Source organism: Pogoniulus pusillus, chromosome 6, assembly GCF_015220805.1.
Source record: "Pogoniulus pusillus isolate bPogPus1 chromosome 6, bPogPus1.pri, whole genome shotgun sequence".
In the NCBI taxonomy this organism is placed as follows: domain Eukaryota; kingdom Metazoa; phylum Chordata; class Aves; order Piciformes; family Lybiidae; genus Pogoniulus; species Pogoniulus pusillus.
The window spans coordinates 38,148,893-38,165,027 of NC_087269.1; the positions used below are offsets into that span (position 1 = coordinate 38,148,893).

At 43.1% G+C, this 16,135-nt stretch overlaps 1 protein-coding gene across 1 annotated transcript in view; it reads right to left on the reverse strand.

Moving 5' to 3' along the window:
- The window catches only part of ADAM12 (ADAM metallopeptidase domain 12), a 258,735-nt gene that overhangs the window by 188,986 nt on the left and 53,614 nt on the right, over positions 1-16,135 (reverse strand). Inside the window, exon 3 of the mRNA XM_064145307.1 lies at positions 1,425-1,498. Within this exon, the coding sequence (XP_064001377.1) occupies positions 1,425-1,498 (74 nt within the window). The remainder of the gene's footprint in view (positions 1-1,424; positions 1,499-16,135) is intronic.

The window sequence follows — 16,135 nt, forward strand, 5'->3', positions numbered from 1 at the left end:
CAATTGCTGCATACTTCCCATTCCTGGAGGAAGACACACCCTTTGACAAAGATTAAGAGCACATAAAGTTAAATCCCTGTTTATAAAAGAATTACATCTTCCACTAGTTAGTGAAACAGAGAAATTAATGCATGGGGGATCTACATACCCTTCAAGAATAGGATATTAGCAACTATGAAGCACTAAAAATAATGTAATGAAAGCTCAAGATATGGACTTGGTGTTGAATAATGAAGTGAACTAGATTTTATCACAGCTGAGTGATGTTCATCAACATGGCTGGAAACAAAACCCATTTTGTGCAGGTTTACTACAGAGGACTAAAGCAGTGCTCCATTGTTTTGCATTGAGTTTTTCCATCACCAGCCTCAGGCAGCATGTATCTGACCTCCCTTGGACATTTGCTTTTTCAGGCATGTTCCTTCTTCTTAAGACATAAAGCTGCACCACTTACATCTATAGTCTCTCTGTAGGTCAAAAAAATACCTCCGCTGCTTTTGTCTCACAGCAGGGAAACCTACAGAACACACAGATCCTTGCTAACGTTGTCAAACATTTTCCCTAGGCTGAGAGTGACCTGTGGTTGTCCTTTCACAAACAGCATGTAGCTGTCCTGATCTGGATTCTCATATTCTTGAGGTGCTCTTAGAGGAAAAGTGGTTGAACAGTTGAAAAGGTGGACTAAGAATTTGATGGCTTTGGTTCCATTTGTCATATGACACCAGAGAAATGACTTCATTTCTACATGTTTCTGCACCCCTTTGTAAACACTTTGTTGAGCTTCTGCCCATGGGACCATCTCAATGTCAGCCCCTGGAGCTCCCAAAAGCACACAAAAGAAGACACAATATTTAGAGTGCAGAGTCCAAGCTCAGTTTTACCCACAGGCCTCATGAACAGCATCAGCACCCCATCATTAGTCCTATTTCAGCAATCCCAGACAGCTTCCATTTAAAAGTCTAGCAGAGGTTAAGCACTAATGCTTGACTCAGCTTCCCTGAGCAGATGCCAATGTCCACTGCTCTGAGGCAGCTATGGTCACAATCAGCATTAGGAGGGATGAGTCCTCCAAAAATGTTCCAAAGCCTGTAGGATTTTCCACATTACTGTAGATAAAAGGGCTTACCACAAGAAAAGACTTCAAGCCCAAATCAAACAAAAATAATGATCACAGGAAACCAGAGAGACAACACATCCATTTTCAATCCCACATAAATACAGGTGACCATAAAGATTCTTGTTCTATAAGCAGTGTGCAGATGCACACATTCCAAATTGGAACAAAAACCTCTTGTTAGGGGTCTGTTCCATAAGGAACCAGTAGCAAACTCGGCTCCAGTTTAGTCTTGAACCATCAATTTTAAAATTATAGCATCTCTGAGAGAACCTCCAGTACAAAGTGAACATGTGATATGGGTACTCACTCATTCCTCTCCAGATTGATGACTAGATGTTGACTTTCAGCTTGTATGACAAACTGAAGCAGTGCTGGGTGATTCTGAAAAAGAAAAACAAGAGCTGTCTGAGTCCAAATTCAGAGCCCAGAGAGCTGGACATACATCTGTTATTGCAGGAACAGGCACTGTTAGGAGAAGTGAGCAGCTAGAAAGATAAGTGTTTGTGGTTTTGTTGTGGGTACAGTGGTGTTGGTTGGACTCCATGATCTTAGAGGTCTTTTTCAACTGTAGTGATTCTATGATTCCATAGTGTTGCAACTCAGTGCAAACAAAAGTTGAGTGGAAGCAGAACACTGCAGGATTTCACACCCGTTGGACTGGATGATCTTGGATGTCTCTTCCAACCTGGTTGATTCTATGATTCTATGGTGTGTCCTTAAGCAAATGCTTCACTTACAACTTTGCACATCAGTGTGCATCTTGCCTGGGAAGTTAATCGTAGTGATTCAGTATACACCAGATCTAGAAGACATCTGGCAGACTTTTGGATCTTCTCATTTTCCTCTCCATAAAATAACGTAGCTACATTAAAGACTCATTTTTATATCAGGAACAATTTATTCCCTGAAATGTTTGTCAATCCCTTGAACAGGCTGCCCAATGGAGGGGAAAAAAATGGAAAAAGGAAAAGGAAAGGTGTATAGCATCAGTGAGAAGTGTGGTCACCAGTATTGTCAAGGATTTGCCCAGGGCAGTGGTGGAATCCCAATCCCTAGAGGCATTTAAGAGTCAAGTAGCTATAGTGCTTAGGGACATGGTTTAGTCAAGGCCTATCAGTGCTAGGGTAGTAATTGGACTTGACGGTCTCAAAGGTATTTTCCAATCTAGGCAATTCCATAATCTCCATGAGAACAAAAGACAAAGTATTTGTAAGTTTACAAGTATTTAAGAGACTTTTCTAAACAAGACATCAGCAGCAGAGCACACAGAAATCCCAGTTGCACTCCAGCATGGAGCAGGGATCAGGACATCTGGATTGCATTTTCAGCATTATCGTGACTACACGCAATCTTCAGATTGCCTTTCCCTTGTATAAAGCAAGTTCTTGCTCATTTCAAGAACCTGAGGGTAAATCTACTATTTTTATGGAAGCTGTGAAAAAAGCATCAGAAAGGTTTGGGAATCCAGGCAGAGAGGAAGTGGAGGCAGAAGGCAAGAGGGAGTGGAGGCAGAAGGCAAGAGGGAGTGGAGGCAGAAGGCAAGAGGGAGTGGAGGCAGAAGGCAAGGTAGAGGGGTTCTTGGGCAGTGGTAAATGTGTTTAGGGCATAGTTGCCACTGAAGAGAATGACAGATAGGAGAATAATAGCTAGTGTCACTTCATATGAGATGGTTTGAGCTACTGCTCCTAAGGCGCCATTTAAGGTGTATTTGGAGTTTGATGCTCATCCGGATCACAGGATCAAGTATACTGCGAGGCTTGATATTGTAATTAGGAATAGGAGGCCAAGGTTGAGGTCTGCAAGTGGGAATGGGAGGGGGAGGGGAATTCAAATGGTTAGGGCTAGGAGTAGGGCAAGAGTAGGGGTTGCAAGAAACAGTAGGGGGGAGGAGGTGGATAGATGAATAGGTTCTTTAATGAAGAGTTTTACTCCATCTGCTAGGGGTTGGAGTAGGCCAAAGGGACCAACGATGTTGGGTCCTTTTCGGGCTTGCATGTAGCTTAGAATTTTGCATTTGACTAGTGTGAGGAAGGCTACTGCAACCAGGATTAGGATGATGTAGGAAAATGCTATTGGGGTGTGCGAGAGGGTAAGTTTCATGAGTGAATGGCTAGGGAGAGGATTTGAACTTCTGGGTGAAGGGCTTAAGCCTTCTGCTTTTGCCAGAGTGGAGGCAGAAGGCAAGAGGGAGTGGAGGCAGAAGGCAAGAGGGAGTGGAGGCAGAAGGCAAGAGGGAGTGGAGGCAGAAGGCAAGAGGGAGTGGAGGCAGAAGGCAAGAGGGAGTGGAGTCTCAACCGCTTCTTTTCGAAAGAAGCAGCGTACCTACACAGGCTCTTGAAATTGTATTTCAAAGGGGAAAGCCCAGTTTACAATATGCTGGCTACCCTTAACCCAACAGGCTGAATTCACATATAATTTAAGACTGTTTACACTGCACTTACATTTTGTTAAACAAACTTACTGGACTGTGAGATCCTCCGTTTGAAATTCCAACGGTAGCTCAGTAAATCGGTCGTTCCCCCGACCAGCTGCTTTTCTGAAGATTTATGGCAGCCAATTGCAACACTGCAGCAGGATAATTTGAAGGGTTGTGGTATTTAATTGATTTATTGGGAACGGTGTGTGAATTTGTGATTGCTACGGTGGTGCCTCGATAGAGCCTCGGCTGCATGACAGTCCAGGGCGCTCTGCCTGCAAAATGATTTTCTTTTCAAACTGCTTGGAAAACTGTAGATGTTTATTAAAAAGTGAAATGAATCTGCCCTAGACTAAACAAAATTGTAATTTTGTTCTAATAAAAAAATAGCTGACAGACTCCCCAGCACTCTCAGGCATTATTAAGCACAGATTGTGTCTTTGATGCTGTTGCTTTCTTCTAAGTGTCCTGCCCCTCTGCTCATCCAAAATCAAGCCTGTTTTCCCCTCTCCCCGTGCAAAACAGCAATGATATTGGAACTCTGCATCTATGTGAACTTTGCAGAAAGCAGACCCTACAAGAATGCTAAATAAATGCTTCAGACTATCCTTGGCATCCAGCAAGCACATGGGAGTCATTTATTGGCATGAATATTTAGCAGCAGTGTTGATTACCAAGTTAGTATTAGTGTATTGGTTCCAAACCCTGCAAGATATACACACTAGAGAGAGTTTTGGGGGAGTAAAACACAATTAATTACAATATAATACAGTAAATAATTAAGATGTTGCAGTAGCAAAAAATGGATTCTTTTCTGCTAAAGGTTCTCTGTTACTATGCACATGATGTCTCTGTTTAGTCATGAATTCACAGTGTTACTTATTTGACAGTCAATTGATGTTAGAAAGTTGTAAAGTTAAAAAAGCAGCTACAGAATAAAACAGACTGCTAGAAGACCAAAACATGTCTGGGAGAGTTCCTAAGCCTGAACTTTCTCATTAAGGAGCACAATCATGTCCCCAGGTAGGATGCTGGACTGTTTTGCATGAGTCCTAGGCTCTTTGCCTTACCACATAGTTTTTTCTCAGTCATAGAATCATAGAGTCAATCAGATTGGAAGAGACCTCCAAGATCATCCAGTCTAACCTAGCAACCAGCCCTAGCCAGTCAACTAGACCATGGCACTAAGTGCCTCATCCAGGCTTTTCTTGAACACCTCCAGGGACAGTGACTCCACCACCTCCCTGAGCAGCCCATTCCAATGCCAATCACTCTCTGACAACAACTTCCTCCTAACATCCAGCACAACTTGAGACTGTGTCCCCTTGTTCTGTTGTTGCTTGACTGGGAGAAGAGACCAACCCCCATCCGGCTACAAACTCCCTTCAGGTAGTTGTAGCCAGCAGTGAGGTCCCCCCTGAGCCTCCTCTTCTGCAGGCTAAACACCCCCAGCTCCCTCAGCCTCTCCTCATAGGGTTTGGCTCATTTCCTTATTTGCCATTTGGGAAGAGATGAGGCTATATTTTTTTTACTTTTGTCTGACTAGTAGTCATAAATACAGTAAAAACTATCCACTGCTCAGGTGGTATGACATTGGAAACATTATCAGCAGTCAAAATGGTACATTTCTAATTTATAATAATCATCAAAAGGTATTATTCAGGAAGAGGGGTTTAGGATTTTTCCCTAATGTATACACTCATGACACAAAATCAGACTTTTACTTTCTCTCTTTTTTTTTTTTTTACAGTACAGGTATCACAGTATCACAGTATTATCAGGGTTGGAAGAGACCTCACAGATCATCAAGTCCAACCCTTTACCACAATTCTCAAGGCTAGACCATGGCACCAAGTGCCACGCCCAATCCTGCCTTGAACAGCTCCAGGGATGGCGACTCCACCACCTCCCCGGGCAGCCCATTCCAGTGTCCAATGACTCTCTCAGTGAAGAACTTTCTCCTCACCTCCAGCCTAAATCTCCCCTGGTGCAGCCTGAGGCTGTGTCCTCTCGTTCTGGCGCTGGCCACCTGAGAGAAGAGAGCAACCTCCTCCTGGCCACAACCACCCCTCAGGTAGTTGTAGACAGCAATAAGGTCTCCCCTGAGCCTCCTCTTCTCCAGGCTAACCAATCCCAGCTCCCTCAGCCTCTCCTCGTAGGGCTGTGCTCAAGGCCTCTCACCAGCCTCATCACCCTTCTCTGGACTCACTCAAGCATCTCAATGTCCCTCCTAAACTGGGGGGCCCAGAACTGAACACAGTACTCAAGGAGTCTCTCCTGAAGGATTTGCATGGTTCTGCTACAAGACCCTAAAAGCTCATTTTGAATCTCACAGAGCATCACAAAACTCCCCACTAAACCCCAATATTTTCAAAACTGAGTTGCAAGAGGAAGTAGGAATAACAACAGAGTGATTAGAAGGTTGCTGTGTAATTTTTTTGTCCCCACATTGATCCCTCTAGAATTATCAAATGTGAAAGTAAATTGAACCTTATGAGAACAAGAACATATAAACCACTAGGAATAATTTTGCATGGTTCTACTTTCTTGTCTTTTGCAGACTGATGTTTTCTAATTCTTTCTAGTCAAAGTACAACTTGCTGCTTTCTGTTTTGGCCACGTGGTTGCCTAAGAGAAGATTTCATCAATGCACACAAACCTTATGTGATATCCTAAGATGGAGAACTGACTTGAGGATGATCGAAGCAGTGCTCTCAGTACTTTCCCCTCTTATTTAAAAGATTTAATCATCAAATTGTATCAGCAGAAATGGAAAAGTATTTCCCTCAGTCATCTGTTCCTTGCTTGTTTGCTTGATGAGAGTTGCTGGTTTGAACTGGCACTGGTGAAAATGTAACATTCTGAAGGAAATTAGTAAAACAAGCAATCAAGGCTAAGCAACAATTCTCTCTGAAAAAAACAGGTGGAAAAGAAAGTAATAAAGCACTACTCGAACAAATGGAAGATGGTGACATACTAGACTGTTTCTGAAGCAGCAAAGTTCTCTTGTTCTATTGCAGTGGAATTAAAATCACTATATGCTAGCAAAGGTAATTTAGCTACTACACATTTTAAAGTACTCTTACTTTTCTTTTCCTTTTTAAAGAGCATTGATCTCATAGAATCATAGAATCAGTCAGAGTTGGAAGGGACTACAAGGATCATCTAGTTCCATCTCCCCTGCCATGGGCATGGATACCCCACCCTACCCTACTCTAGATCAGGCTGGCCAGACCCTCACCCAGCCTGGCCTTAAACACCTCCAAGGATGGGGCTTCAACCACTTCCCTGAGCAATCCATTCCCCTCTCTCACCACTCTCATGCTGAAGAACTTCCTCCTCATGTCCAGGCTGAACTACCCACCTCCAGCTTTGCTCCATTCCCTCTGGTGCTGCCACTCCCTGAGAGCCTAAAAAGTCCCTCCCCAGCTATTTTGTAGGCCCCCTTCAAATCCTGGAAGGCTACAATGAGGTCACCTGGGAGCCTCCTCTTCTCAAGACTGAACAGACCCAACTCTTTCAGTCTGTCCTCATAGGAGAGGTCCAGATCTTCACATAGAATGAGAACAGAAAGCATGGTTTAAGAATTAAGGACCTCATCTGTGATCCCAAAGATAGTGTTGGGATCCCAGGTCTACCATGGGCTTGCATCTTATTTGGAACAACTGCATTTCATTGTGGGAAACAGTAAACCCCCCCCCCAGCTGATAATGGCAGTAATATGACAGCCTCCAAAAAAAAGCAAAGCCCTGTAACCCCCTCCACCCTAAACCAACCAACCAAAGCCTAACACAAACAAGTGAAAAAAAGGAAAAAAGAAAACAAACCAAACAGAAAACAACAACAAAACCCAAAACAAACTATAAAACTCCCAAGTAAACAAAACCAAAACCAGCCCCAGGTTTCATGCCTGAAGTACTAGCAGCTGCCTGTTAGCAGTAGATTTGTTCACCTCAGTGGGATGCCCATTCTGGAATTTGAATGCAAAGCAGTTGTCACTGAGCATATTTTTCTGCACAGTGATCTAGGAAAATGTCTTCATTTCTGGATCATCTCTTCCTCTGAGCTGTGGAGTTGGCATGCACTGTGATCACACTTGTGGTGCTGAGAGCTTTTCCCATGATACTGACTGCTGGGGTTGGGATGGAGCGCTTCAAGTCACTGCTTATCACATGTGAAGAGACAGAAAGCTGATGAAGTGGTGAGTCCTAATGCGTGTGTCTTTGCAACTTGCTCTCTATAAAAGATAAGGGACTTTGTTGGAGTAAGATACATGAGCTAGACCAGCATGTACAGCCTTGAATAAAAAGTACTCCAGCAATTACATAACAGAAATAAAAGGAAATATCTACAGACAAGGTGAAGAGTTAAAATCAACTCAAAACAGCAGCATTAATTGGGTTGGAAAGAGATATGTCTTTTCAGATCTATCTGATGTCCAAATCCACTACTTGTGAAGAGACATCTGCACAAGAACTAGACCCAAAAGGGATAGTTTTACTTCTCTGGTTTCAAAGTTCTGAATTATATCTTCACATGACAGACTGAAATAGGCAGGTTTGTTTAATCCAACAAAGTGGTTTCCAGGCCCTCCAGAGATGCTATCAACTTTGCTAAAGCAAATCTTCCAACAGGCTCAGCTTTGCATGTGTTGTCAAGCTGATTTACACTGGGAAGATGTCACAGGGACTGTCCTGGTAGGTCATTGGTGGGACACTCCTAGTCTGAAATTGGTCAAAACTTACAACAAAACAAGGAAAAAGCTAATTATAAGGAGAAATACAGTTTGCAATTGGTTGTGTGCAATGAGGCTCCTGAAATTTGTTATGGAGCAAGAACTAAAATGTAGCAAAACCTCATAGACTGTCACATTGAATAAATAGTTGTCTGGACTTACGTTTGAAGAATCAAAACATCAGGGACAAGCATGGGAGAAGAGATTCTGGAAGCTACACCAGCCCTGTCATTGCTGTACCAGACCATAGCAACGATTTTCCCATAGGATGCATAAAGGACATAGACATGGAAGAGATGAGAGCCATTTGTTTTGACCTGCTACCACAAAGCCAGCCTGGCTCCAAGACGTATGTGGTGGTGGATGGTAGCTTAACACAGCATTCTCTAGAAGAGTTGGATGCAGAAGCAGATCAATGTTTATGAAAACAGAGAGAGCAAGAGTGAAGTGACATCTCCATAATGTGGAGAGAGCAGAATATTTTTTATGAAATGTCAGTGTGAATTTAGAACAAAACTAAAAACGTGGTTCACCCATGCAGAAAATACCTACTCACTGCTGGCCAAGAACAGTGAAAGAGGACTGATGCCTTTTGCTTGGTTTCCTCCAGCATTAACACTTATCCAACCACAACTGATGGTGAGATAGTCGAATTATTCTGTCAGGGGATTGTTTGGGAGTATTTTTCAATGCAGAGTGTAAACCATGCAAAAAAGCACCAGTATTCTCTTTAAGCCTCTATTTTCTTTCATAGAACCATAGAATGGTTTGGGTTGGGAGAGACCCTAAAAGTCTTTTAGTTCTAGCCCCCCCGCAATGGGCAGGGACAACTTCCACTAGACCAGGTTGCTCAAGGTCCTGTCCAGCCTGGCCAGTAGGACGAGGGAGGTTATTCTGCCCCTGTACTCAACACTGGTCAGGCCACACCTTGAGTGCTGTGTCCAGTTCTGGGCTCCTCAATTCAAGAGAGATGTTGAGGTGCTGGAAGGTGTCCAGAGAAGGGCAACAAAGCTGCTGAGAGGCCTGGAACACAAACCCTATGACAAGAGTCTGAGAGAGCTGGGGGTGTTTAGCCTGGAGAAGAGGAGGCTTAGGGGTGACCTCACTGCTGTCTACAACTACCTGAAGGGAGATTGTAGCCAGGTGGGGGTTGGTCTCTTCTGCCAGGCAACCAGCAACAGAACAAGGGGACACAGTCTCAAGTTGTGCCAGGGGAAGTCTAGGCTGGATGTTAGGAGGAAGTTGTTGGCAGAGAGAGTGATTGGCATCGGAATGGGCTGCCCAGGGAGGTGGTGGAGTCACCATCTCTGGAGGTGTTCAAGCAAAGCCTGGATGAGGCACTTAGTGTCATGGTCTAGTTGACTGGCTAGGGCTGGGTGCAAGGTTGGACTGGCTGATATTGGAGGTCTCTTCCAACCTGGTTGATTCTATGATTCTAGGAATACTTTAAATTTTATACAGTGCTTTTAAATCAATAAGCCTTCCTTCCATTCTGGATTTAGTTTGGAAGCAAAGTGGTTTTAGAAACAAGAGGCTATATTACTTGTAACCATCTCCAAACCCAAGTGATATTTCACATGGACATGAAAAGCATCAACATTTAATCCACACTGTTTTGCAAGTTCCTGAGGGCAGCAAATTCAGCGGTACTTTGCTGGCTGTCAAGTGACAAGCATGTATCCCCATGGCTGTATATAACCAGCAGCACAAAAGAGAACAGATTGTTTTGTTTTGAAGCTGCCTTTTTTTTTTTTAAATGATGTAGCAAAGAATCACAGCCCCTTAAAAAATTGGCCAGAAAATGTAGAAAACCAGACAACTTCCAAATTTGATTCCCAACTTTAAAATAAAATCCAGACAACTTCCAAATTTGAATCCCAACTTTAAAATAAAGTCATTCTTCATGCAGACAACAATCATACTCTTCTCTTTCTTGCTGACTACACAAATGGACACAAGATTCTTGCTCACTCTATAACTGTAGATGTGAGAGGCATGTTGACTCTACAAAGAGTTGTGAGATTCTTCTATTTGGAAGACATAAGTTCTAAGATAAATGTCCTTTTTTTTTCTTTCCCTTCCCACCTTCCCCACTTTTCTTACCCCCTTCTATAGCAAATCAATCTGCTGCTTAAAGGTAGTCAGGCTTTTCTGCCTTCTTCTTTTCCTGCTTTCTACACTGCATGTAACCTGCTGTTTACCACAAGATAGAGCAGAAGCCATCACATGTGAGATCCTGAAGCAGGGACACAGCAACAGCAGTTTTTTTCTGCTCCATCCCTGTCTTTCTTACAAGAGTAGAAAAACCCACCATAGAACTCATGTCTGCACGTAAAACAAGAGCAACAGGACAACCTCAGGAACAACTTGAATGGAGCAGACTCTGTACATAAGCTAAGATGATTTTCATTTCAAATGAAACCCAATAAATACTTAGGCGCACTGGCTTTACACCACCAGCAGTTCTAGCCTCTGGCCATCAGGTTACTTGGCAAAGTCTGCTGAAGCTCCTCCAAATCTCTACAAAGGGCTATTTAAATTAAAATTTCCTTGCTCGCTGCTGCTATCCCAGGATCCCTATCCAGAGTTAAAAATTCAAGCAAATAACCCTCAAAAAAGAGGAAACTGAGAACTTAATTGTGCCAGACTGAAATCAATAAAACTACACAGTTGTTGCACACAGTTTCCGTGCAGAAATATAAAGTTGATGACCACTCAGGGAAAGAGAAAACATGCTTACAAGTCAGCTACATCCTTTTGGTGAGGTATTCCTGATTTACATCTTTTTAAAATTAAGGAATAGTCCAGCCAAAACATGCTCAAAATGTCATAACTTTATGAATCAACTATTGCAGGATCGAATCCAAAATAATCAGTTTTATTTGGTATTAGGAAAAAATTCTTTACAGAAAGAGTGGTCAGGCATTGGAACAGGTTGCACAGGGAGGTGGTGGGGTCACCATCTTCAGGGGTGCTCAAAAATGTTCAGGCATGGCACTTTGGGATACAGTTTAGTGAGCGCAGTGGTGTTGGGTTGATGGTTGGACTAGATCTTAGAGGTCTTTTCCAACCTTTATGATTCTAGATTTCTGTTTTATGATGGTTTAAAAAAATCTGCATCTTCTGAGCCTGACTTGTCACTCTATGAATTTACGTGGTGTCAGTCAAAAGGCATGAAAGCAGAATCCAACATTCTGCAGACTCACAGAATGGTGGGGGTTGGAAGGGACCTCTGAAGATTAGCTAGGTCAACTCCTCTGCCAGAGCAGGATCACTCTATTTTCATAGCCCCAATTCAAATATACAGAAATAATTATGACAAGCATATGTTTAAGTTTATAGAATCAAACAGGTTGGAAGATATCACCAAGATCATCCAGTCCAACGTATCACCCATCCCTGTCCAATCAACTAGACCATAATTCCATAGAATTATATCAGGCCATAATTCCATAGAATCAACCAGTTTGGAAGAGATCACCAAGATCATCCAGTCCAACCTAGCACCCAGCCCTAGCCAGTCAACTAGACCACAATTCCACAGAATTTTATCAGGCCATAATTCCGTAGAATCAACCAGATTGGAAGAGACCTCCAAGATCAGCCAGTCCAACCTAGCACCCAGCCCTAGCCAGTCAAATAGATCATGGCACAAAATGCCTCTTCCAGGCTTTTCTTCAACACCCCCAGGGATGGTGACTCCACCACCTCCCTGGGCAACCCATTCCAATGGCAAATCACTCTCTCTGTGAGGAACTTCCTCCTAACATCCAGCCTATACTTCCCCCAGCACAACTTGAGACACTAAGTGCCTCATCCAGCCTATTCTTCAACACCTCCAGGGACTGCAACTCCACCACCTCCCTGTGCAGCCCATTCCAATGGCAGCAGAATCATAGATCCTGAAAACCCCAAATCCTGTCTTCTTCATAGGTATATCTAATGCACACTCTGGGACTGTGGCCCCACAGCAATCTTGTGTCAACTAGATCAATAATTCCATCATCCAATAATCTTGCACTGTGGTAAGGGTTTCCTTCCTCCTTCCACAAACCTTGCAATTTACAACACATTTTCCACTATCAGCCACTTGAAGCTGAACTAAAATATATTTATGTGCATTTGTTCATATAAACAGGGATTTACAGAAAAATTGTGACTTTCTGCATTAAAGAAAAAATATAAAATGTGTTTGCTCATTGTTTTTAATTAAATCTGAGCAGTGCAAATAGGGCAGCCTTGGTTTCTAAAGCCACTGTCCAATTAGCTGCTGAATCACATTGGTTAGAAACAGGTGGAAATCCATGTTATCATCACAGGACCAACTTTGAAACAAAAGAAAAATCTTTCAGAGTCTCCTCAAAACAAACTCAGAGGACAAACAGGAGTAAGTTCTGAAAAAGGGGAGACTGGTGTTGGCAGAAGTTTGAAAAAGCTGATTGGGAAGGAGCTTCTCTACCCTCTGTGTCAGGATGTGGTTTAGGAGAGGGATGCATGCTGTAACACAAACCAGCCAGTGCGAGGTATTGAAGCCCTTCCTGTATCTTTGCAGCAGGATGGATGCAAACCAACACAAACCAAGGTTTGGTGTGTATTTATTACACTTCTCTGCATGCCTGATGACCTGCAAGGAGTCTGTTCCACAGCTGGGAGCGGGTGAGTCGTTGGATTCATGGATGACAGAGGAAGGAAGAAAGGAAAATGCAACAACATATGGTTCTGACTGAGTGGAAACGATTGCTCCAAACTGTGAACTCAATTTTGTATTAAGAACAACTAATAAAAATAATACAAAAATGCCCACACTTTTAGCCAGCTCCCATTTACTGGGATGTATCCCAAACAGACCTCTGTTCCTGGGGGAGAAAAGGCTCCAGGGAGACCTTCTTGTGGCCTTTCAGTACTTAAAGGGACTGATAAAAAAAGATGGGGACAGACTTTTCGAGCAGGGAATGTTGTGACAGGGCAATGAGTAATAGTTATAAACTAGAAGAGGGAGAATTAGACTAGATACAAAAAAGAAATGTTTTACTCTGTGCATGGTAAAGCACTGGCCCAGAGAGGTGACAGATGCCTCATCCATGGAACCATTGCAGGTCAGATTGTTTGGGGATCTGAGTAACTTGCTCTAGTTGAAAATGTCCCACTCTACTGCAGGGTGGTGGACTCAGGTGACCTTTAAATGTCCCTTCCAACCAAGACCAATCTATGGTTTTATATTACTAGCAACATAGAACTATTTAAGGCCACTGAATTTTGTCTTGCAGGTACTGACCTGCTCTCATGGAGCACAGGACATTTTACCCAGACTATCAGTGCAATTGCTAGGCTTTCAGCTTGGAAGCAGTTCAAGAGCCATAGAGCTTTTTAATCTGGGTTTGATGGAGGGGTGTGTTGCTTCCTATCACAACCCACTCCCTAAATTGGCTGGAAAGACTGTGCCCTGCCCATCCTCTGACACACTGAGACCCTGTCAAAGAGATTGATTGAATCTGCAGATTTTAGCTTACTGAAAGACTTGCAGGCCTTGAGCAACCTGGTCTAGTGGAAGGTGTCACTGACCATGGCAGAGGTGTTTGAACTAGATCATTATTAAGGTCCCATCCATCCCAAACCATTCTATGAATCTGTGACTATAAAGTTATCTTTGACAGGATAAAAAAAGAGTTGTTGAAGAGTTTGGATTGAACAATAAACTTTCCCCTACATTGATTTTCCTTCCTATATCCACAGAATCAGAAGCAGCCTTGGAGATCACCTACTCCAACCTCTCCACCATGGGTGGAGATGCCTTTCAACTAGACTCAGCTGCTCAAGGCCTTATCCAGCCTTGCCTTGAACATTCCCAGGGAGGAGACATCCACAGCCTCTCTGGGCAGCCTATTCCAGAGTCCCACCAGCCTTATGTCGAAGAACATCTTCTTAAGATCCAGTCTAAATCTTCTCCCCCTCAGCTTAAAACCATTCCCTCTTCTCCTGTTATTAGACATATCCACAGCCCTTTCAGTCTCTGCAGGAGTGTCTGCATGATCTTAAGTTCAGAAAAGGTGAGTAGATACCATGCAGCCTTAGAGGTCCAAACAGCACATGGCTGCTCATCCTCCTGATACTGCTGCATGCCAAGTCCTCTTGCAGCAGCCGTTTACTATCACCCCCGGATGATGATGTGTCAGCTCTGTTAGAGGGATGTTTAACACCTGAAAAATTCAGGCCCAACATCAGAAATATTTCCCTGACTCAAAAAAAAAAAAAACAAACGGACTAAGAACTGGCACAGAAATGAAATAACCTGGAATTTGCTCAAAGTAAACCCATAGTCATTATACAATATTTATACTGAATCACAACTGTTCATTCTGCTATCAAACAGATGGGAGCAAAGAGTACCTCATTGTTGGAATACATTATGTGCTGCTTAAACAATGCTTGGTGGAAGGCTGTGCAAAGAAAACAAACATGTCTGTTCCGTAGTAGAGTGTTACAAAACACAACTTAATAGAGCTGGCAGCTAGGAAGCAATTGCAGTGGGTCTGGGTAGTCTTACTGAGCAGAACTTGCTGCAGACTGTCCTTTGCAATTTGGGTAATTAGAATGGGAACGAGCAGCTGTTGATATCTGCCAATTTAAAATGTATGTGAACTTCTTTGAGAGCTATGCCTCAGAAATTGAGTAGATCCCATCTGGGTTTAAAACTACATCTAGTTAGTTTTAAAAGTAGAATGCCTCCTCTTTGTAATGACACAGAGGACTTTGATCTCCTTTTACTAGAAATTTGATTACATCATCATAGTCTTACGAAGTACCCAAGAAAGCAAGGTCAAGCGTGGACTGTGTCAGATCGTCTGTCAACTAGCTAACCATGGTCACTATATTTCACTCACCTCTGCTGGTTTGAGGCTAATTAAAATATTTTAATGAGAAAATTGGCTGTGAAAAGAAAATAATAGTCTACAGCACTCATTGGTTTTGCTTAGGGATATAAAACCAGTAACAAAGTCCGTCAGTCTGCTGCTGCTTGCTGTGTTAACTATCTCTACCTGAACCTCTGTAACCCAAACTAATCATTCTTCTTCTAACTCCTTATGTGGAAATCTCATCCCTGCATGTAAGCCTTCTGAAATAAGGGAAAGTGTGGGAAAAACAAGAGGGGGGTTAGTTCAGAGTGTTTTTTTGAATTTCTGTATTACTTTTAACTTATGTATAATTGTTTAAAGTTATAAATATCTGTATATATTGTACATATATGCTTGTAAATTTGTGCTACACCATAAAATAGAGCTTTGTTCCTTACCTGCCAGCTGGCTGAGTTAGTCTGGTGAATTGGGACAGGGGAGGGGGGAACTCCCAAACTACCACAGCACCTTATTCCCTTTGCCCTGCCACACTTTCTGTGAGTATTCCCACCCAACAGAACCATAGAATTGTTTTTGTTGGAAATGACCCCTGAGATCATAAAGTCCACCCACCCACCTGCCACTACCATGGCCATTGAACCATGTCCTGAAGTGTCATGTCTCCTATGAGGAGAGGCTGAGGGAGCTGGGGATGTTTAGCCTGGAGAAGAGGAGGCTCAGGGGGGACCTCTGTGCTGTCTACAACTACCTGAAGGGAGGCTGTAGCCAGGTGGGGGTTGATCTCTTCTCCTAGGCAACCAGCAACAGAACAAGGGGACAGTCTCAAGTTGCGGCAGGGGAAGTGTAGGCTGGAAGTTGTTGGCAGAGAAAGTGATTGGCATTGGAATGGGCTGCCCAGGGAGGTGGTGGAGTCACCGTCCCTGGAGGTGTTCAAGAAAAGCCTGGCTGAGGCACTTAGTGCCATGGTCTAGTTGACTGGCTAGGGCTGGGTGCTAGGTTGGACTGGATGGTCT